The sequence below is a fragment of the Medicago sativa genome, chromosome 2 (genome assembly GCF_051527215.1).
Source record: "Medicago sativa cultivar Bolivia chromosome 2, Bolivia_mono, whole genome shotgun sequence".
Classification (NCBI taxonomy): Eukaryota; Viridiplantae; Streptophyta; class Magnoliopsida; order Fabales; family Fabaceae; genus Medicago; species Medicago sativa.
The window spans coordinates 52,458,324-52,482,300 of record NC_140750.1 but is presented as its reverse complement, the minus strand read 5'-3'; the positions used below and the strand labels follow the sequence as shown (position 1 = coordinate 52,482,300).

Here is a 23,977-nt window from a genome sequence, read left to right as displayed (position 1 = left end):
ACACCGATTTAGACACTCTTTTCTTGGCTGAAATCAGCTAATTTAGTGACTTATTTTGTGATTGGATTTGACACTTAATTAGCCACCGAATTTAGAGATCGAATTTGTGACTGAAATTATTTTATTGTATTATTAATTCTAGTCGCTATTTCGGTCTCTATCTGGATTTTTCTTTAATTTGTTTATTAAATACTATACTGGACACTGTTTTGTGACTGGAATAATTACAATATTTTTTTTAATATTGTAATTTTTTTAACTCACATTTTTATCAAATTCCATACAAAAGATCAAAATGATTCAATGTAACATGATGAAAGAAATAACATTAACCATTCAATGCTACATACATAAACTAGTTAAAGTATATTACTAATGAATAGAGGATTTGTCAATTCACAAAAGCCTATATGCACTTGGTAGTCTTAACAAAATACATAATACTAACCAAAAGAAAGTTGCAAGTGGTAGGCTTAACAAAATATTAATCCAAAAAGATTTGTGAATTAACAAAACACATCAAATTATCTATTCAGAAACATTTTGTGCTTCCAACTCTAACTCGTCATCAACTTCATCATCATCAACCCCATCATCATCAACCTCATCATCATCAAACTCATTATCATTAGCTTGGTCGACCTCATTGGCTTGGTCCACAGAATGGTGGGTGGGCTAGAAGTTCATGGTTTCCATCATTTGTTTTATCAATTGAAATTGGTGTTCAACGGCCTTATTTGTTTTTGCCAATTCTTTCCGAAGTTGGTCTCTTTCATTTCTCATTTCTTCAAGCTCATTCCAAGACCATATATTTGTCCTTTCTTTACTCCTGCAACATCAGTCCACACCTTTAGCTCATTTGGTGGAGGCATTCCTTGCGAAGATGCTTCTTGTGTCAAAGCATCCCACTTGCATGTAAATTCTCTCTGTTAACCAAAAGATAAGATTAATTGATATGTCAAACTAACTAAAAACATAATAAAACCAAGATAATAAGAAATACATAAACTAAGGTTGAGATTTTACATCCACATGTTCAGATCTTTTATCAACCCACGTCTTATCTTTTTTATGCTGGTGTGTGCGTCGAAACAATGCCACATTAGAAGGTGGGATGCCGCTACTTTTTGTCTACGAAAAAAATAATAGACATTAAAAGCATTAGCACTATGCAAACACGAAATCATCTATTTCATGAAAATAGACAATAACAGTCAAACACATCAACAAAGGACATCAGCTACTGCATTAAAAAAGGACATTAAAACCAACAACAGATCCCCTCACACCATAACAGACCCCTAACACCATAAAAACAAATACAATAGCAAAGGACATTAAAAATGGACATTAAAACAAGTAATAGACCCCTCGCAACATAACAGTCATACACACTCGTCACAACATAACAGTCATACACAAACCCCTCACAACATAACGATCACACAAAACAATAAACGACATCGCTACTCCATGAAAAAAGACCATACTGCAATTACTGAAGTGTTTTAGTATAATATTTATGTTGGAATAAAGTAAAAGAAAGGTTACTATCATATTATCTTTATGTCGAGAAGCGGTGATAGAGCCGCAAGTGTGAAGGGACCCTCCCAACCCTCCACAATCGGATGCTCGATTGGTTTTGGCTTGTATCCTCTTTTTTATATATGCTTGACTTGCCCAGTGATTACACAAGTTAGGCCAAATATCCTCATTAATCCAACTCGGCCTATTCATTATCGCGTGAGCCTTGTTTAAATTATTTTCATAACTGTTGCACCTCTCATTTCAAAGTTCTTTCTTGCCCATCTATCATCGGGTGGACAAATTGAAAACTTTTTCTGTACGTAAAAACAAACAAATATGAATAGGGAGTAAAATCAAACAAAAATGAATAGGGAGAAATAGGTGTATGTGAGGTTGAAGCGGAATAAAATCTGAACATAAAAGGAATAAAACATACCTTAAATTCTCCAAACCACATGTCTCTTGTCGCACTAGGTACCTTTTTCCACGATAGCCATGGCCCATTAAAATGACTCTTGAAAATTTCCCCAATACAATTAGTTGTCGGTTAAGAGGGCAAGAATCTACAAAGTGAACAATACAATATATAGTAAATAAAGAGAAACAAGTTATGTAAATATAATATATAGTATATATATACCCTTTTCCATTGAGAAACAAAGTTACCTTTCCAACATTGCTTTGTGTCTCTGATGCAGCTACAGTTTCACTAGTTCCTGGGAAGGTTCCTCTGAATGAGATGGTTATGAAACTGATGGTGAATCTACACCTCTTATGGAAGATGGAGGTGTTACATGAGATGAACTTGGAAGGGGTGCAACCTGTGATGTTCCAGGTGATGAAGTAGTAGCAGATGTTCTAGTCGTAGGTGAGACAAGACTTGTCCTAGGTGTAGGTGAGACATGAGTTGTCCTAACTGTAGGTGCAACATGACTTGTTCTAGTTGCAGCAAGACTTCTCCTAGCTGCAGGTGCACCATGAAGTGTCTCTGAAGTAGGTGGGACAAGAGGTGTTCTTGAAGTAGGTAAGAAATTAGGTGTCCTTGAACTAGGTGTGACATGCAGTGTTGTAGAAGGATCTGGGACATGAGATGTTGTAGAAGGAAGGGGAACTTGAGATTGTTCAGAAGTAGAAGTAATGTGAGTTGGACGCTTATGAGGTTTTTTGGACTTAGGAGGACTCTTGGAAGATTTTCTTTTGTCTACCATCTGCAATGGATACAATATAAAATTCAAATTAACAACCAAATTCCACTTAAGAACAATAAGAAAATTAAAGCATTATGTATATAACATGTTCAAAAATAATAGATAAGAGATAAAAATAATTACCTTTAAGACAGAACTATATAAGACCATATATAAAATAAAGAGATGGCAGGTAAATAAAATTACCTTACCTTTTTTTAAATAAAATTTTATCACATTATGGACTTTTTTAATATTTTAGATAAGCAAAATATATTAACAAGAGATAGAAAGATTACAAGCACTGCAACTAGTTAGCAGGTAAACTACTCAAGTCTATTGGCTAAAACCCCTGTATTGGTAAAAGATGCAACCAGACCAAAAAGACACCAATCCCCCCCCCCCCCCAATAAAGAACAAGGTACATCATATCAAAACACTAGGAACATACATGATAAACATGTGGTGTCACAACAAAAACACAAAATGCATGCACAACAAAGAAGAAAAAACAACACAATAGGCTTGATTTAAAAATAGCTTGTGGACTGACACTTATAATTTACTAATCTTCATTTTCATCATCCTCCTCATGGAAATCCACATCTTCATATTCATTCACATCTTCATATTCATCCTCATCTTCATCCTTAATGCCTTCTGCAACCCCAATGATTGTTTCTAATTCCTCATATTCCCATTCATCTCCCAGATTGCCAAGTACCTCACCATTTGCTACAGAATCCACATTAGTGGTTGAATCTTGATACGCAACCTCTAATGCATATCGATCATCAACTGTACCTCTTGGTTTAGTTTTAATGACAACCCACCAATCAGCCTTTTCTTTTATTTTTTCTGGGTAAGGTACATAATACACTTGCATTGCATTTGTTGCAATTATGAAAGGATCATATTTTTGGTACATAATACACTTGCATTGCATTTGTTGCAATTATGAAAGGATCATATTTTTCATATCTTCTACGATGATTAATCTCAACAATACCATATTGGGGATTGTAACGCCCTCCTTTTTATTTAATTATTTTAATTAGTTTTAGAATATATTTATATATTTATATGATGTATATGAGGGATATATGATTTGTTGAGATTAGATGTCTTTTTATAATTTAGTTAATATATTTTGTTGAGTGATATTTTTTTATGTTATATGTTGGTATTTACTAACATAATATATTTGTTAATTGTTATAGATATATATTTGTTATTTGGTGTATTATTATATATTTAGTAGAGAAATATTATTTATTAGAATATGAGGATTATTAGTGTGAGTGGATTTGGGGGTTAGAATAGAAAGAAGAATAAGTTGTTGGGCCTAAATAGATTTGGGAAGAATATTTTAGTATTATAAATAGAGAAGCTTAGGTTGGAAAGAGTTTACCTTAAACCGCTTTTTGGAAAAGAGGAGAACAAGAAAGAAGAGAAGAGAAGAGAAAAGTCAAGAGAAGCGGAGAATACCTTAGGAAAGAAGAACGTTGCTGCTGATTTAGGAATTAATCTAAGGTGAGGGTGAGACTATCTTGCATTAATATTAAGTTGTTAAATCATTAGATTACATCTAACAAGTTGGGGAGAGTTTGTGAGAATTTGAGAATTAGGGTTTTGAGAGAGATTTGATGATTAGATGATGAAAACTTGTTGAATTGATGTAGAAATTGTGTACAGACCTTAGATAATCCATAGGATGATTATTGGAAGTAGTTTTGAGGTTAGCACCATGAGATTAGGTGAAACTTGAAGAAAATCTGCATTCTGCCCTAATTTTGATATTAAAACTGGTATTGATCGTTACAAAATTGGTCTTAGGCGTAAACATGAAAGTTTTAGATAATTTTGTTAGCTTTCTAGTGGCTTTAGTTTGACGTGAAAATCATGTTTGGTCTTTGAGTTATGATGAAAATACTACAGGGAGGTCTTAGCAAAATTGTACGGTGACAACATTCTCTGTTTCATGTTTTTGCGTTTTGTTCATATGTTTCTGTTTTGAATTGATCTTTGTTGTAAACATGAAAGTTGTTGATATTTGTGATATCTTTCCAGTAGCTTTGGTTTGACATGAAAATATGTTGTGGATAATTTATTATGTTTTTACAAAGATACATAGTGAATTATTGTCGATGTTTAAATACGATGTTATATGAAGTTGTTTATGATTGATGAATATGATGTTTTAAGATGTTGTTTATTATCATTTGATATTGTTATATTATGATATGACATGAATTATTTATGTGATCCATATGTTGTCAAGATGCTAAGATGTTAAGATGTTAAGACGTGAAGATGATAAGAGTTGTTAAGTCGTCGAGTCGTTATGAAGTCATCAAGTTGTTAAGATGTTATGTTGTCAAGATGTCAAGATGTTAGGATGTCATAGATGTTCATGAAGTTGTCTAAGTTGTACGAAAGTTATGTCGTTGCATTAGAGTTGTGTCGTTGCATAGTCAGAGATGGGGACTCAATGCCCGACAGGTTCTTTATGACCTTAGAGATGGGGGCTCAATGCCTGACAGGTCCTTTATGACCTTAGAGATGGGGGCTTAATGCCCGACAGGTCCTTTATGACCTTAGAGAAGAGGGCTTAATGCCCTGGTGGTACCACATGCATAATGAAGATGTCTAAGATGATTTATGATGATTTGAGAAGTAGAAGTTGCATAGTCGAGTCGAAGTTGTTAAGATGTTGAGATGTGAAGTTGATAAGTTATTAATGAAGTGCTATGATGAATGAAGACGAATGATTTATGATAAGATGTTACGTGAGTTATAATTATGTTGATATATGAAGTTGATTACGAATTTGATTATGAAGTTGTTTTCGGTAATGCTATGTTTTGATAATAATACTTATGTGAAATTACATGATGATTCTTATGATTATATTTGATATTAGGTGTTGATGCTTATAAATAATGTTTGATGAAATGTGGTGACGTTTGTGATTAATATTGATGCTATGTGATGATTGTTGGAGACTATTATTTGATGTTATATGATGATGTTAAGATTAGTAATTGATAATATATGAAGATGTTTATGATTAGTATTAAGATAGTTTTACGACCAATATAAGAAGATAATGACACTAGTTATGGAAGTTTAAGTTGTTAGATATGATTAATGAATTATAAGATGTTTAAGTTGTTGAATGTACTTTATATGATTTATATGCTTAATATTATTGTTTGAGAAATCTCACCCCTCTGCTTGGAAATGTTGCTCTTCGTATGGGTAACTTGCAGGTAACCAGGATTAGTTGCGGTCGTGAGTGGACTCCTCACAAGTGTGTCTTAGGTGCTCTGATACGTAACGGGATGGGATTATGTCTTCTATTTCTATTCCTTACGTATTACTTATGGATTTTTATGAATAAATGTTGAACAAGACTTATGAGATTTTTATGTTGAGGCATGAGTGCCAAAGATTATTTTTATTGTTGAACTAATTTCCGCTGCGAAGTTTTGAATTACTTATGTTAAATGATTTTGAAGAATAAATTGTTATTCATTCAGTTTATGAATTTTTAAGAAGTGTAGCATTCCGTTTAAAGTGAAATACTCTGATTTTTAATTATGAAATTTTTTTTACGTTGGGAAAACGGGGTGTTACAGGGATGAACCTTCACACCACGATTCAGAGCAACATTAAACTATCCACAATTTAATAAAACTAATTGCTTGGTTGGGGGCTGAATTAATAAATATAATAGATCAGTTAGTAGAGCATGACTTGTAAAAAAGGATCTCAAAATTGGTTACAGCAGCTGAGGTTGATATTAGTATGAACTAGTGTATTACCTGGGTTATCTATCCTATATATAAAAAAAAAAAAAATAGGTTTAAAATACATAAGTTTGGGATGTCTTTTTATTACCTATTTTACTCTTCATTTAAACTATTTTCTTTACTATTTTACCATTTAATAATATTATTTTAAATTTTAATTAAAATAGGAAATATCTCACTACAATAGGAAAATACATAATTTTAAATTTATATATGGAGGTGATAGAGATTTTGGGCTGAATTTTTTATAATTTCAATTATACCCTTAAACAAATTTTCCTATATTAACGTTATATTGTTGATGGTATTAAAAAAGATAAGGATTTATATTATATTTGTTAAATTACTGTTTTTTTAAAAGTTTTGTTAAATTACTGTTATTGAATAAGATAAATAAAATATTTTGGGTTTGTTACAATTTGAAAGTCACAAATATTTTTACTTATAATTTTAATCATCAAAACCTCGTATAAAATTCCGTTTATAATTTACACGCGTTAGCGCAATAAAAAGAGCAGAAAATACATGGACATCACTAGTATATATGATTTTTTTTTTTACAAAACTAGTATACATAATATTAATGTTTGTATTTTATGTATAATATTTACTAAAAGAATAATAAGAGTAATATTTTTTATTTTAAAACTCCTGATTTATATGACCCGTATTTTATTAATAAGTTGTTAATATATAAAATAATAAATTCTAGTTTTTTTTATAAAAGAATAAATAAATCGTAGTTATCTAAATTGAAAATAATATCAATAATATTAGTGTTTGTGCTATATGGATAATATTTATTGAAAATACATATAATTTAAAAGAAATAAAAGAAAAAAGATTACTCATATTATAACATCTAATTTTTTTGGTTATATAACTCATAAATTTTTAAATAAACTATTAATATCTACCTAAAATATGGATTTAAATTGGGTCCCACAAATAAACGGTGGGATTGGACCCCTCATATTAGTCGGTCATTGGACCAGATACCGAGTTTAAAAAAAAACTACTTAAAATATAAAATAAATGAATCCTAGTTATCTAAGTTTAAAAATTATCAAGAGTGCATGTTTAGAATGAAAATAATGAGTACATATAGGCATACAAAGATATTTCTTTATAGTCATATGAAATTTATTAAAATAAATAATTTAATGAATTAATCATCTAAAATTTTCTCTATCAATTTAATATTTAAAAAAATGAATAAATTATCTATTAAATTTGACAAATCTATGCTAAATAAAATATAATTTAAAATGAAATTTAATGAAGGAGAAAACAGAGAAACGAATAAATAAATAGTTTGAAATAAGGACAAAACTCATGTGAATTTCTTTATGTGTTTTTCATACGTTTCTTAAGTAAAAATATACTTTTCACGAGTAGTTTATTTAGAAATCATATGAAAAGCACCTAAGAAAATAAACATAAGTTTCTTGCTAGAATACAAATAAGGATAAAACTTAGGTGCATTTTCTTAAATGCTTTTTGTGTGGTACTTCACATAAAATACTCACAACTATCTTTTATTTCTCAAATCTACAATTTTTTCAAAGTTTGTTATAACCGCAATAAATGAATTTTTATTATGTGAAGAACGATATGAAAAACATGTAAGTAAAATGCAACAAAGTTTTGTCCTTAAAATAAAGGATTTTTTTTAATGACAAATATTAGCACTAAGTTGTTAAAAAAGAACAAAAAGTATATAAAAGAATAAAAAGAACAAATGATGAATATAATAGTAATAATAGACTTATGAAGGGAAAAAAATAGTAATAGTAGCAGTAATTAGGGATGTCAAAAAATTTATATGCATGACATCTATGGATAAAATCGACCATTGACACGAAGTGAATAGATTAACAGGTACACATAAATAAAATAAATTAATATTTCGAGTACTTTAAACTAATGGATATATATATATATATATATATATATATATATATATATATATATATATATAAGTAATGGTATCTCTACAGACAATTTATGATGATAATTAAGACGTGTAATTTGTGAAGACTTATGTGTACTTTGTTGATATATTCTATATAAAATATTACAAATTAATTAAAATTGTAAATGAAATATTTAGTGGATAAGATCAAGGTAATGAATGTAATTTGTTGAGATATTTACAGCAAATCAAAATATTAGTTTTAAACAATAAAAAAAATATTTTTTTGAAGAATAAAAAATGGAATATATTAACAACGACGATGGTTCCTCTAAAGCACAAGGTGTACTAAAGAGGCCACCCCAAAAGAACAATCAGTCAAAGTATAAATACAAAAACAAAGGTCAGTCGATACCCAAACAAAGTAACGGGTCCGACCACCAACTTTGAGTGCCATAAACAAAATTGGCATTGTTAGCTTTCAGCCACCAAAAAGAGTTATATTTAACCTTTTCCGTAAGTTCTATCATTGTAGTTTGGATATTCTTAAATAGTTTGTTGTTTCGTTCATTACAAACTATCCACACACACAAGAGCCAAAGAAGCTGCATGAAAGAACGTCGCTTTCGAGAAATTCCAATATTGAGAATAAAAGTAGAAATTGTTTGTGATTACAAGAATTCTCTCAATTACCCTAATCTTCAATTCCTATGCAACCACACCCTCCAATCTTTAAGTAACACTTGAAATTTGTGATTCTCCAAGTATTCGAATCCGCAAACTCACATGCAATCCTTGAAGCCCTTTACCTCAAACTCTTCTTTGCTATGTCCAAAGCTTGGATCCCCTTGAACTTGAGAAGATTAGAAATAACCCCCAATCCTCTTGGAGGCGGAAAGAAATCGCTCTATTCACTTTGGACCCATGATTCCCAATCAAGTTCCTTGAATGGAACCAATATACAATCCCTATAGCAATCTATGACTCAAAGACCACAAAGATTCTTAGAAAAAGTGCTTAATCTGAAGAACTAGTGGAAAGAGAGGTTTGAAGGCTCAAGAGAGATAGTTGCAATTGATTCAGTAGTTTAGGAGTTGTAAGGATATAACTATATATCGAAATGAGTGGAGAGTGCAAAATTTTAGCCAAAAACAACGTAGTGATTCGAATCACCAAAAGTCTGATTCGATTTAGACATGTACAAATAAACAATCTGGACTTATGAAGATTGATATGAACCAAACAAAGCTTGAATTGAATCAAAGTAACCCAGATGAAGGTTGATACGATTCAAAGGTTTATGATTCAAATCAACATGCCAAAAAAACAACACGAGAAGAAAACAATGATATGAATCAAAAGTATTTTGATTCGATTCGTCCATGATACAATTCAAGAAATCATGAATCGAATCAAAATGTATGACACACAAGAAACAAGGGCAGAGAGCATGATTGATATGAATCAAGATAATTTGAATCGAATCAAGCATCTTGAAAAAAAAGTTTTGCCACTCAAAAAGGAAGATTTCTACACATATGAACACATTTGACATCCAAGAACCATATGACACAATGAGGCAATGAGTGCTAGGTGCTTTAACATGTTCTAGGCTAAAACTAACATTATCTAAGCATTATCAAAATAACCTAGCTAATTAAACATCATCAAAACAAAAACATAATGCAATAAGCAACTTCAATTTTCTTAATAAATGGTCTCATGAATTTTGGCATATAATGAATAGGAATCGATGCATCATAAGGAGTTAGAACCGAGATAGGCTTTGGAACCCAAGTAGGCATTGGAACCGAGGAACATGATGAATTGCCAATACGAGCACCTTTTCTTTTAGGCAATGATGACTTTGTTGGTGACGATTGGTTATCTAGAAATTGGGAATCAACACGCTCCCACGAAGATGGGATTCGACTAGTCGATGCCTCATTTGGTTTAGATTTGACTCTTTTCTTGGCTCCCTTGGTTGGTACCTTTCTTGGAGGTGGAGACAACATTGTGGATTATGGAAATGCTAACTGACGCAAAACCTCTTTGATTTGCAGTTTCATTTGGTAAGAGACTTTTTTGAGACGTTCTTGAATACCACTCAACTCCTCCATGATAGAAAAACATTATTCATTACTTTCTTCACCCATACATAACATTTCCCAACGAAGGTCTATCTCATTCAATCGAATAGACTTGTTGTGACGGATTTTCATAGCAAAGATACATGCACAAGGTAGCCCATACGATGTCTTTATCACACAACCACAATTTTTATTGTCCAAGCCAGTTTTCTTGTAATGTTTTGCTTCCTCATAAATATAGCTCAGAGCAGATCTACATACACCTCTAACCCAAAGTATAAAATGTTGTCTTTGTATCTATGTTCCAAGACAGCACAACTCCTACCAAATGATGATTTTATCTCAGTTAGCTGGATTACCAATATAGTTGGGGAAACGGTAGTTAACTACCGTTAAAATTATCGAACCGTACTTAACTACCGTTGGAGGCAAATGCATAAATTCTATGTGTTTTTAAGCAATTCCACACGTGAGAAAAGCAATTTTCATAATAATATTGTAAGAGTATTCATGGTTTTGATGCGAAGATGTTTTTATGTCTTGTAACAGAATGAGGTCAAAGACATTAACTCAATATTAATATGTAAGGTTTTAAGTTATTTTATTCCAGACTTATTTTTCTTGTTAGTATTCATGGTTTGTGTGGTGACAAATTGATTTTGAGGCTTAAATGCTCAATTAGTCCTTTAACTTGATTTCAAGTATCGGTTTGGTCTCATAAGTAATAAAAGGTCCGTTTAGGTCCCTTAACTTTATTTAAAGTAACGGTTTGGTTCCTTCTATTAATTTAATTTAAAAAAACGTTAAATTATTAGTCCCTCAACTTATTTAATTAGTATTAGTTTGGTCCCTTAACTTATTTAATTAGTATTAGTTTGATCCCTAAACTTAACTTTTTTTGAATTAAATTAACAGAAATGGTCAAACCGATACTTTAAATAAAGTTAAGGGACCTAAACGGACCTTTTATTACTTATGTGACCAAACCGATACTTGAAATCAAGTTAAGGGACCAATTGAGCATTTAAGAGAGCAAGCTAATGCTAATTAATCATATGAATACATGGAATACATCAGTAATACTTAATTATTGCAATGGAAGGTATTTGTAATGAAGAGGAATGCTATCCACAACCTCTCTAACACTCTCTCTCAAACACTCTTTCAATTATTGGTCCACATCATCACTTTTTTAAAACTAAAAACCTGATAACCAGCTAAACTGGTTTACTTACACTCTGCACATCTCAAAAAATAAACAACACTTTTATTCAAACTTCAAAAAAATAAAATAAAAAAATCTGCACATCTCTCGTGATTTTTATGAACCCACATCCAACTTCTAAGGCCAAGAACATCAAGGTCAAACAACGATCAGATCTCAACAAAACAAACACATATTACTTACGTGAAAAAATGGGTTTTTTGTCAGCTGAAAAATGGGTTCTTTAACTTTATGAATTCTTTATCTCCATCTATTTCTCATCTGCCAACAAAAACCCACGCCCAAGATGAAATTTACTTTTAATTTTCAGCAAGTTTCAAAGTCTAAATCCTAGGGTAATTTTTGTGCTCTATTTATTTGATTTTGATTTGGTCGATTCTGCATGAATCCAAATTAATGGAGATTCTTCAAAGGTGAACAATCCTTTTGACAAGTTTGTGATGTTGAAGCTTAATGAAGGCTTTCGGAAAAATAACGGCTCCCTTCTTTCTCTTGGATAATTAGGATTTGGTTGTGGTTAGATGGAGATGGAGAAGAAGAGATCTTTCAAGTGCATCTGTGGGGTACTCGATGAAAGAGGAAAAATGAAATAAATAAATAAAAGATAAAATAAAAAATATAACTGTGTAGGTAAAGAACCGGTAGCCTTTAAAACGTGTATGACTTGGTCCAATTAAAGAGAGAGTAGTTATTGGAGAGTGTTGTAGCGCCTGACGCTAGCACCACTCTTGTAATGAAATACGTAGCAGCTGCAAGTAAACACAATTGATGAGTTGGCTGGAAAGTGAAATGAATTTCAATAGCAACTAGTTTTTGAACAAATCATATATAACAGCAGTTTTTTTATTTGTTACAAAATCATAACAGTTGAAAATGAGTTTAATAATGAGAAGAGCATTGCTATATCTCACGATAGATTTTTTCCCAAAAATTTCACGAATACATTGTTTTGCTATCTTTCATTATTATTTTTCTCTTTTAGATAGGTTATATATCTTTCTTTCTCTCCTGCACTACTGATAAATAGAAAAGGGAAAAAAAAGAGACCATGTGTGCCTAAAAAAAGACAAAGCCACCGCTACTGTCACTTTGCTACAGAAAGTTACTAGTCACCTTATAAACCACCGTCACTAGCATACTACATTGCAAGCATGTCATCATATATTATTAGTTTAATCCAGTTAGATGTAGCATAAAAGCATAAATGAAATTGTTACAATATGTTGTCATGAACAATGAGTTTAGTGTAATTCGTGAAATACTCGTGACAAGAGTGTCGCGATATTTAGCATTATTGTAATGAGAAATGTAAGTTAAATAAAAGATTAAGAACAATAACTATTTCTAGAATTCAAGATCATCGATTCGTGAAATACTCGTGACAAGAGTGTCGCGATATTTAGCATTATTGTAATGAGAAATGTAAGTTAAATAAAAGATTATGAACAATAACTATTTCTAGAATTCAAGATCATCGGCATGCATAGATCTAGTTCTTCTCCTTCTCCACCTCACCTTCTCCATATCCACTTCTTTTTCTTTTCAAAATAAGAGACATGCATGAGAAAAAGAAGGAGAAAGTGGACTGAAACAAGATCAAAGATGGAGAAGAATGAATAACTGTCTCTCTTCTTTCTAGTTGGACCGATACACGAGGAGAACCCCTCTACAGTTTGAATTGAATAAAAGTGAAAATAAAATTTAAAGAAGAGAAAATATTTTTTGTGATCCTTTCATTCTTCATTGCAACAGCCACATAAATAGGGGGTGGAAGGAATGATAGTTGTTTGTTTGAAGATTTGGATGGGCTAATATTACAAAAGAGACCCTCAATTTGTTTTTAGTGATAGAGACCTCAAACCTCTTCAGTTTTTCTGTTAAGTACTTTGTAAACTTTATTTTGATCTTATGGAAGTTGTTAGGATCTGTCATATTGGGATAGTACTATAGTCAAAGTGAGAAGTGATGATGAATTAAAATTACAATATTGGCCTAATTTTAATGAGTTAATTTTGTAGTTTTTTGTTGTAGCACAACTGTGCTTTGTAAAAAAAATAAAAAAGAAATAGGTGTTAACTTTCTGGTTTCGTCTTTAGGTAGAACTCATTTAACAATCGAACTCAATTACTTGATATTAAAAGAAAATCGTTGTTCCCTCAAAAAAAAAAAAATCGTTGTTGGCATAACTTCAAATTAAAATAATAAAAACTTTCACTAATTAGTTAACATTTGTTTTTCTTATTATTATTATGCTTAATCAGTAAATGAAAAATTGGCATATTATTCTGTTAATTTACTTTCTTGATAAAATTAGTATTTGTAATTTACTGATAGTTATATTTTATTCTCCAATGATATTTTCATTCTCGTTTTGATAATATTTTTTATTTATCTTTGATTTTGTTATTATTTTTCTATTTGTTATAATATTCTCCTTCTGATTTGTTACCTTGGTGTATATGGAAAGCCACCAAAATTCCTACTCACACAAATCATCAATGGTATAATGAAATAATAAAGAAATAAATAAATAAGATTTATACCTCACATTTGAAATTGAATTAAACACTATCTTTATCTTAACATTTATTTGAACTAATTAGAAGTATCATAAGCTCCCTTAAATAAAAGTATCATAAGCTAATTAAATAGATTGGTCAAAGATAGAGCTGTAAAAAATTATGGGAAGATAGGGTGTCATAAGGATGGTTGATAAATATCTCATAAGTAATCATTAACAATAAAGCCAAAAGGAAAAGGATGGCAAGAACATCCACTTAGAACTTTGAACAACTTGTTTAAGAGAGGATTGTTAGGGACCCTTTGGATATGGTTTGTTTGGGTGTGACGAGTCAGAACATCATGTTTTTAAATGGCTGGGAGGGACTGTGATTCCGGATAATTTGACTTCAAAATTTTCAGGATTGTTAAAAAAGGAGAAACGGGTGAAAGATTTATTATTGATTTTTCACACGATGATGTGGTCAATTTAAAAGGTGAGAAATGACTGAATTTTCAACTTCAAATATACTTCGATGGGAGAAGTGTTGGATGCAATCGAAACCTTATCTTAGAGTTGGTTTTTAGGGAAGAAAATGGGGGCTCCTTGACTCTTCTATGAGAATAATTTACTTTCCTTTTAGTGTATTTGTAAATAGGCTTAGGTTTATTTTGGCTTATTGTTGGGATCCTCTACGAAGACAAATACTAATTGTACTTAATCTCATTTTATTGGGTTGAGTACGTTCTTACTTATTTTTCAATTGATATACAAGTTTGTTTTTACTACTAAAAAAACTTTGAACTAATGAAAAAGAAACTCAACAATACCTCACTCAATTTTCTTTTGTAATTTTTTGGTTAAATATGTTTTTAGTTCCTATAAAATTGCGATTTTAAGTTTAGTCCTTAATTAATTTTAATAGTTCTTTTAGTCCTTAATTTTTTTTTTCTGCGCTCAGTATTAGTCCCTACTCAATTCAAATTTATTTAATTTATGTTTAAACTCTTAAGTTTTTGAACAATTTTTTGCAGACGTGTTAAGAATATTACTAAAAGTTCCTCCGCCAAAAATTATCGCAAAAATTACTTTCTACATTCAGATTTTGTTACTTTTATCTTTAATTTTTGTTGTTTCAAAAAATTTATATTTAATTCGTTTCATGTTAGGAAATTCTAAATTTTAGTAAATGAACATTTCATAGTGCTCTAAACTTATCTCAAAAAATCGTTGAAAAATTTAATAGTTTAAGGATAATTAAACAATCTTTAAAATATCCTAACAATCTTTAGAAAAAATTACTTTAAGGATATTTGTGTTTGGAGAAGAAGAAGTTGATGAAGTATGGATTAATGGATATTGTTGTGTTTTTGCATTTTTGGATTTGAATTTTTTTATCTTAGTGAATTTTTTCGAGAAAAAATAAATAATTAAGTAAATTGGTCTTTGTATACGTGGCATGTGTGGATACACACGTTATCATGTCTAACGTCCGAATTTAACAACGAGAAATTCTTACGTGAACTCTTACCCAACACATTATACTTACACCCAACCAATTAAAATCAAACACTTCATTAAAATAATAAAAAGAAATAATATCAGAATTTTTTCTCTTTATTTTTAATATTTCTCTCTCTTTTTTCTACTTTTTTTAACAGACAAGAACCACCCACCACCATTTACGTTTCCATTTCCTTAATTAAAATCACACTTTTTTTAAAATTAATAACATGTGTCCTATTTTTATTGGTTAGATGTAAGAATAATGTGTTGGGTGAGAGTTCATGCAAGAATATCTCTTTAACAAGGGGACTCATTTGATAGTAGCAAAACAAATTGATGGACGGTTTCACTATCTTAAAAAATTGACTGACGACCAGCCCTATTCAATCCATAAGGAATCATCATTATCTACATCTAAAAAAACCAAAATTTGTTTTTGCCATTTTATCATCTTTAATATTGCTATCATAATATTAGACTATTAGAAGGCATGTTTTAGGTATGTTTTGACAAGTGTCAATTTTTTAAGTCATCCACCTATACATCACAAAAACTAAAAGGTACACTCTTTTAGCCAAATTTAGCTCTCATGGCTTAGGCGGCAAACTCATTCTTTTGAAATTCAAATCTCCACTAAAATACAAAGAAGATGCTCTCTAATCCACAATTTTAGGAAAAATATCTATTCACTTCCTCAAAGACTCATACGGTCATACCCACTTTCTCACACTAACTGCAAATTTCTTTTTCTCTCATAATTTCAAACCCTCTTCTCTCTTCGTTTTCTTTCTTCTTCCCTTTCATTGTTTCTTCTTCTCCTTCTTTTTCAAACCCCTTTCCTCATAAACATAAACATAAACATGGAGTTCCTCTTTCACTACCGAGTTCTTCATTCTTTTTTATTTTTCATCAGTTTTTTTGGTTCAACCATTGTACAACACCGATCTACAACACCAGATTTGATCTTTAAGGGTAAGCGACTCTCTCTCATTTTTATTTTCGGTATTCTTTTATTTTTCAAATTATTGCTTGGGTTTTTCTCATTTTTCATATTTTGAATGTTTTTGACAGCAATGAACAATCTCTAGCTATGATAAGGTAAATACCTTCACCTTCCTGTAAGCTATAAGTTAAAACTGTGTTAAAGGGTTCCATCTTGCTTTCCATCTCTTATTTTATATTCTTATTCTTTTGTTGAATGTTTTATTGTTTGTTCAGATTCACAACTTAAGGTTTCATTGGGTAAGTTGATCATCTCTTTCATTTTCTATTTGTGGCTTATAGATTCACTTCCATTCATATTTCATTATTGTTTTGATGTTTTTGCTGAAACCCCAATTGTTCTACATGAAAAAATGCAAATTATGTGTTTGTCAATCTCACTTCCAGATTTGGTTTTGATTATTTTTGTTTTCTCAATTGTATTAGAAATTACATATTAGTCTAAAGTAACTTGGATCTAGATATGCTATACATATGAGTTTTTTACATATGAATTTTTTTTTTATGGCTAGGCAAAGTGAAACACTTTTACAAGTTATCTGGAACAGTTTGACAAGGGACTTCATCTTTAAGTGAGTACAATTTTTACCTCATACTTATTTTACTAACCACATATTCTTCTTTTCACTGTCTATGAAGTTAAACATGTTCTATTTTCACTATTCCTTTGCAAAGATGGTTTGGTTCGAATCTGGTTTTGAAATCTTTGGTTTGCTTTCATTGACTATGTAGTCTATGCAATTGTGATAACTAACATAAATTTCACTCTGTAGTCTAATTAGTTCTTTTTCACTCTGTAGTCTAATTGGTTCAATTTTTTTTCTTACTTTTTATTCATCTTCATTATAGTAAATTAGTAATAACTAACATGAATTTCATCATTTATATAGGGTGATAGAGTACATGTCAAGAGGTATATTCTCATGAAAAGCATAATGAAACACGAGGTTCAAAGAGGGCTGCTATTATTGATTCCTTGGGTTCAAAGAGGGCTTTAATGAAACATGAGGTTTGATAAGTACTTTTTTATCCATATTTGATGATCTCACCTGTTTGATTCCAAGTTAATTAATACCAATATTTGTTGTTATTTTAGGTAGCATATGTTTTAGGCCAATTGCAAGACAAAACTGCTTCAGCTGTTGTACACCTGTTAGCTTCCATCTTTTCCTTCCCCACCCTCCCCAACATACCCATTTTAGTGGGAATCAAGGCTGCCTTTTATGTGCAGGTATGTGACAAGTGTGTTGGCATCAAACATCATAGTCATCATAGGGGACTTAAAAATTTATATTTACATGGTTATTTAGCCTTTGTCTTTAATCTATATGTATTGAATTACTTGATGGCTTTGTATCCTGGGATTTAAAATGTACCGGAGGTGTTTGCATTGTGTGTTTGTTGACCAAGAAGGGGGAACCACAATATGGCATTTGTTGTGATGTGTATATTTTAGATTCTATCAATATTAATGAGGGTGGTTACTCCATTGGTTTAGATGTGCATAATTCTATTCAACTGTGATTGTATAGAAAAGATGTTAAATGACTTCATTGGTTACTTCATGGCATCTTGATTTATTATTTTTTGCATTCCATCTCATTTCGCAAGAATAATAGCACAATATAAATGACTTTATTGGTTACTTCATTAAGCGGGTATGTTTTAGATCCTTATAATAAGGTTATTTAAACAAATATAAATTATACAATCATAATTTCTTTATATGCGGCTATTTGAACTACACATGAAATTGTTGAAGTGGACCTTTGTACAATTTAGCATGTAGACGTGGTTTAATTGCAAGACAAATATAACCAATAGATGTGGTTCTGTGTTAACATTTAAATGTGTTTATAATTTGCTCTTTTCTTAAATTCTGAATTTTGATTGGCACCAATACTCTCTGTGTGCTTATTTAATATGGAAGACTTTTTCATTGATAGTACTCATTTCTAAGCTATCAAACAATCAAATTTAATTGGGTTATGCTATATATCGCGACAGAAATGCACACGAAAATACCACGAATACCTGATTTCTACTAATTGTATACCATGTAACTACTATTAAATAGAAGAAAATGATTAAGTATCACATGTTTCATCAAAATGAAAAACCAAAAAAACAAGATAAACCCACGTCACGTTAAAATACCCTGTTCCTAACAACTTCAAAATCACCGCAATAGACACATGGCTCATTGCTAGCATGCAAAGTATTGAAGCTATATCACCAGTTATGAGTAATATTTCAATACCTGGTTGACAAATTGCAGGGCATCTTTACTTGAGGTTTATATCTAAGCATGAATTCAAAATCCTTACTTTATCCCTGCAGACTTACAACGACCCTAAATTGATACAAGGTTTTACCATCAAGAGAATCTTTCCAATATATACAAACCAACCCATTTTCTCTTTTATTACAATAACAGGTGCCACAAATTTCAACCCATCCTTAAATTTTTAAAGTTTTCTATTTGTGGCAAGGACCTCACAATTGGTCGAGATTCTTTTTTCGTTCGCTCCAATGTAAATGTCAAATTTGAAATTGATCCCACTCCAGCTTATTCACGTTATAATTTAAAGTATGTTTTCCTCCTTTTTATGATCAACTCATGTGCGCATGTAATATTATGCAATTGTTACAAATAATATGGTGGATTAGATCCGTGTTGTAATATTTATCATTTTTTTTATAATCAATTGTTTATTAAGCGAGCAAAATTATCATTACTGCTATGTTATTTCACTATATTATTCTGTTTTACAATTGACTTGATTGATCTGAAACGTGATTGTAATGGTATGTGCTATTACGAGTTATGACTACATTTTTTTTTAAAAGATATAACGACGTTATTTAAACATCTATAAATTATACAATCATCGTAACCAAAAAAAAATATATACAATAATACTAGATCCTTATTACATGTGGTTAAACAGGGGGCAAGAAGAGATATTTTTAAGTGTACAATTTTTTTTTGAAAGAATTTTAAGTGTACAATTATCTCCTAAAAAATTTGGAGGACTTGCAAATACTAGATAAGTAGATATAGTACAAGTCAAATATTTACCAAATGAGTAGATATAATACATTATTTAAAAAAATAGATATAATACATATCAATCAAGTCAAATCTTTGCACATGGCTATTAAATGTGTGAGAACTTTATAAAGAAAATACATGTGGTTAAGCGAAGGTCAGGAGGATATATCTTTAAGTGAACAATTATCTCATAAAAAATTAAAAGGATTTAGAAAAGTTTGTACACAACTCAATCTGCACTCCATAGACGGGGGCTGTAAGATATATTTATGGTTTGAAAATAAAATGAGTTAAAAAATTTATTTGTTGGATTAACAAATTATAGTGAATTTTGATAAATGCATATATGTTAATCAATATTAAATGTATTTCATATTAGGTATAACAAACTATAAGTATATAAAAATATGTATATTTATAATTAATTTTCTCATAACACTATAATTAATTTTCTTTAATTAATTTTTTTCCCGTGCGTTGCACGGGTGTAAATACTAGTATTTCACAAACAAAACTTTTTTATAATTTCCAATGTACAATGAAAGAGTGTTCATTTCCTATAACAATCAAACCCAATAGAATGTCAATAAAATTACAATCGAAGCAAGACAAATAAAGCAAAAAAAAAACACATACATTACTTCAATCAAATTCTCTACTAAGAAATTACACAACAATTAATTTACAAACCCTTCACCAAACTCCACACATTTGGATGAAAGAACTTGAAAAGTTCTAAGCTTTGCAACAAACAAAACGTCCAATTCCTTTGGGAGAAACACCTTCACCATCATTACCCTCTTCATAAATATGAACCTTCTTCTTGTGTTGATGCTTGTTCTTCTTTTTTGTCTCATCCTTAGCCACTATTATAGTCAACACTCCATCATGCATTGAAGCTTTGACATCATCAACTTTTGCATTCTCAGGTAATCTGAATTCCCTTAAGAACACACCATTGTTCCTTCTCTCCCTGCAATGCCACTTCAGACTCTTCTCTTCATTTTCTTCTTCTTCTTCTTGTTCTGTTTTCTTCTCTGCTTTGATGCAGAGTACTCTGTTTTCATGCAATTCAAGCTTCACATCCTCTTTTGTGAACCCGGGAAGATCGAATTGGAAGATATGGGAATCAAGAGTCTCCTTCCAATCCATTTGAGTGTTTGATTCATATCCCAATGAATCTGAATTTAGTTTGAGAAAAGGTTGGAATTGATCAAATGGGTTGTTTTGGTTAAACAACAGGGTTTGAAACAGAGACATGTTTTCCTCCTCTGTTTTCCTCTGTTTTTTGTTTTTGTTTGTTTAGTTTTGAAGTTGTAGTTTATTTATCAAGGTAGTGTTGTCTTTGTCTCCTTGTATCGGTTGCTATTTTTCATGAATATGTGTATATATAAGGTGATGTTACAGCTTCTTGAAAATTCTAGGTTCGATAGGAATGCTCTTCATATGAATAGTATTTTATGCTTAGAGGAGTGTTGATTTTGGTAAGTCAACAGAAATGTCCCGGAGTTACTAGAAATTTGGCAAGTGAAGCTTCAAAATAGAATTTTTATTATTTTCAGCAATACACTTAAAAAAATTCATGGTTGTTGCCTTTTTTTATACAAACAATGGTGTACATATTTATCTTTAATCAAAAAAATTACTTATTTATCTTTGAACATTAGCTTACATTTAACGCAAATTATATGCTCCATAAGTGAGACAAGTATTGAATTGTGTGCAAGTTAGTTTTTTTTTTGTTGGTCAGGGTTTGAACCCGAATCTTGCATATATTATGTATTGTCCCAACCAACTGAGTTTAGTTCACGAGGATATACAAGTTAGTTTCTATCATTGAATCAATAAATCTTATTTAATATTAAATTAAATAATATATGATGTGACTTCTTAATCTAATAGAAAAAAACAATTGTGCATGATGCATAATCATTTTATTTGTGTATGTTAGACAAAATATGTGTTTAAAACCATTAACATAGAACTTTTTTTTTTTTTTTTACAAAAGAGGGCCAAAACCCAAAACTTTTTATTTCTTATATTTAAAATTAAAGGAAGTATGTGTCAGACACTAACAGTTTTGGATGTGTAGTTCAGTGTTCGTCTCATACTAATGAGCAATTTTCATTAGTAATTAAGATAATATGGCTCTGTTTGGTAAAATTAGCTGATAGCTGATAAGCTAGCTGATTGCTTTTAGCTGATAGCTTTTAGCTGATAAGCTAGTTGAAGTGTTTCGTAAAATTAGCTGATAGCTTTTGCTTTGAATAATAAGGGTAAATATGGAAGAAAAAATGAGAAGCTAAAAGCTATAAGCTCAAAAGCTACTTGAAGTAGCTTCTGAAAAATAGCTTATAAGCTCCTGAAATAAGCTATAAGCTCGTTGTACCAAACAGAGCTAAAGTGTTACCAAACAGAGCTTTTTTTGTCAAATGAGCTTATAAGCTAAAAGCTAAGAGCTAAAAGCTCTTTTTTTGGGTTTACCAAACAGATGTTTTTTATATAAATAAGGGTCTTGTTAATCAGTGTCTTCAGGGCAATGGTTAAAGAATCTTTAAATAGAAATTTATCTTGGAAATGTAATATGTTACTTTTGGTCAAGCAATAATTACACACCTTTTTCATAAAAATTTACAATTTACTTCTTTTGGATGCTTAATCATTGCCCTTGGGGCATTGGTTAGCATTCTCCTATAAATAAATATATTTAATGTAAACTTTTATCTTAATAGGTCAATTAATAGCTTTTATTAAAGATATAATTTATTCATATGTACATACAATGATAGGGTAAAGAGTTTTTTCATTGTCGATCAATAATAACTATTTATCATTAAAATTGCATAACTTTTTTATAAGTAATTTTAAAGCTACGCACATTAATGAAAGATTGTGATATGATAAAGAAAATTGTTCATTAGTTCAACAAGACAATCATGTGTTTTCAACCAAATAATGATCAGGCCCAACAACAACGTCGATTACTAAACTATGTTGAACATAAAACATTCATATATACAATATTTACATATTGTCACTATAAAAAAAAATATATTTATCAACCTTAAAATAAAATAAAAAATATTTAATCAAGGTTTGATAATGCAGAAAGATGGGTTGCACTTCCATCTTTTTAACATTCCTTTCATTATAGACTATTTCTTTTTTCACCTTAAAACATTCTCACGCGTCATGCAAAATTTACAAAAATACTTCTGATTTGGATTATATAATCTTGGACCGTCAATATATTCTTAAGGGCTCGAATGCCCTCTAGAAAGGCTTAGGCGTCCTCCTGAAGGGCTCCCGAGGCTTAGACGCGCCTTCCAGAGACGCCACCGCAACTAGCTTCTAGAAGCATCTAGAGCTTAGTAAAAACACTCAAGGCCAAGCTTGCTTGGGGCTTAAGTCACGAGAAAACAAGCCCATATAAGGCTATAAATTCACCTCTTGAGAGCATTCTCAAGGCATGACATAAACAGACTAAACCATAGTTTCTAATATTGTACTCACTGCCAGTACAAATCTGAACCAAATTGTTAGCATTTTCCGGATTCTAAAATCTGAAATATTACAAACTCCATTTATTTTTTTTTGTATTTGATGTAAAAGGTCTCTGTTGACCGTCGTTGAATCCCTGCATAAGCTGCAAAACAATTGCAGAGATTATATAAACGGTCAGCAATGACCATGACACCATAAACACTCCTAAAAAACTAAAAGAAGTTTAAGAAAAAGTAAGAAAAGATGGGAAGTGAAGAATAAATGAATTTGTAGAAGATGCAAGCCTATTTATAGCCTTAAACAAGTCTTAGATCATAACTACAGTCAAATGATACGTTTTCCATGGCCCAACCGTCCAAAAATGCATTAAATACACCACAAATCGTCCAAACCTTTGGTGAAATGCCACCGTCCAACTTGTTTGGGAGTTTTCGAATTATATAATCTGAACTGCTCTAAATAGTTTTGAAGTCGTAGTTTATTTATCAAGGTAGTGTTGTCTTTGTCTCCTTGTATCGGTTGCTATTTTTCATGAATTTGTGTATATATAAGGTGATGTTACAGCTTCTTGAAAATTCTAGGTTCGATAGGAATGCTCTTCCTATGGATAGTATTTTATGCTTAGAGGAGTGTTGATTTTGGTAAGTCAAC

At 30.8% G+C, this 23,977-nt stretch overlaps 1 protein-coding gene and 2 long non-coding RNA genes across 4 annotated transcripts; 1 reads left to right on the top strand and 2 right to left on the bottom strand.

The window, feature by feature from the left end:
* Positions 1-306: 306 nt before the first annotated feature.
* LOC146948802 (uncharacterized) lies at positions 307-2,759 on the bottom strand. Of its 2 annotated transcripts, XR_015027026.1 has the most exons (5): positions 2,194-2,758; positions 1,964-2,090; positions 1,552-1,841; positions 1,027-1,131; positions 307-926 (listed from the first exon to the last, which is right to left on the bottom strand). It is a non-coding gene; the product is annotated as an uncharacterized LOC146948802 (long non-coding RNA). The 2 variants fall into 2 exon arrangements; XR_015027025.1 differs by having other exon boundaries at positions 1,027-1,841; positions 2,194-2,759.
* Positions 2,760-16,229: 13,470 nt separating this feature from the next.
* On the top strand, positions 16,230-18,337 carry LOC146948801 (uncharacterized). Its single transcript, XR_015027024.1, has 6 exons — positions 16,230-16,737; positions 16,837-16,863; positions 16,984-17,007; positions 17,280-17,339; positions 17,658-17,776; positions 17,864-18,337. It is a non-coding gene; the product is annotated as an uncharacterized LOC146948801 (long non-coding RNA).
* Positions 18,338-20,322: 1,985 nt separating this feature from the next.
* LOC146948800 (17.8 kDa class I heat shock protein-like) lies at positions 20,323-21,182 on the bottom strand. The gene has a single exon (XM_085744998.1). The coding sequence runs from the start codon at positions 21,080-21,082 to the stop codon at positions 20,558-20,560; it is 525 nt and encodes a 174-aa protein (XP_085601124.1). The 5' UTR covers positions 21,083-21,182; the 3' UTR covers positions 20,323-20,557.
* Positions 21,183-23,977: the final 2,795 nt, after the last annotated feature.

Bases quoted from the DNA above. Each gene is read 5' to 3' on its own strand.
- LOC146948800 (XM_085744998.1), bottom strand. From the start codon at position 21,082: ATGTCTCTGTTTCAAACCCTGTTGTTTAACCAAAACAACCCATTTGAT.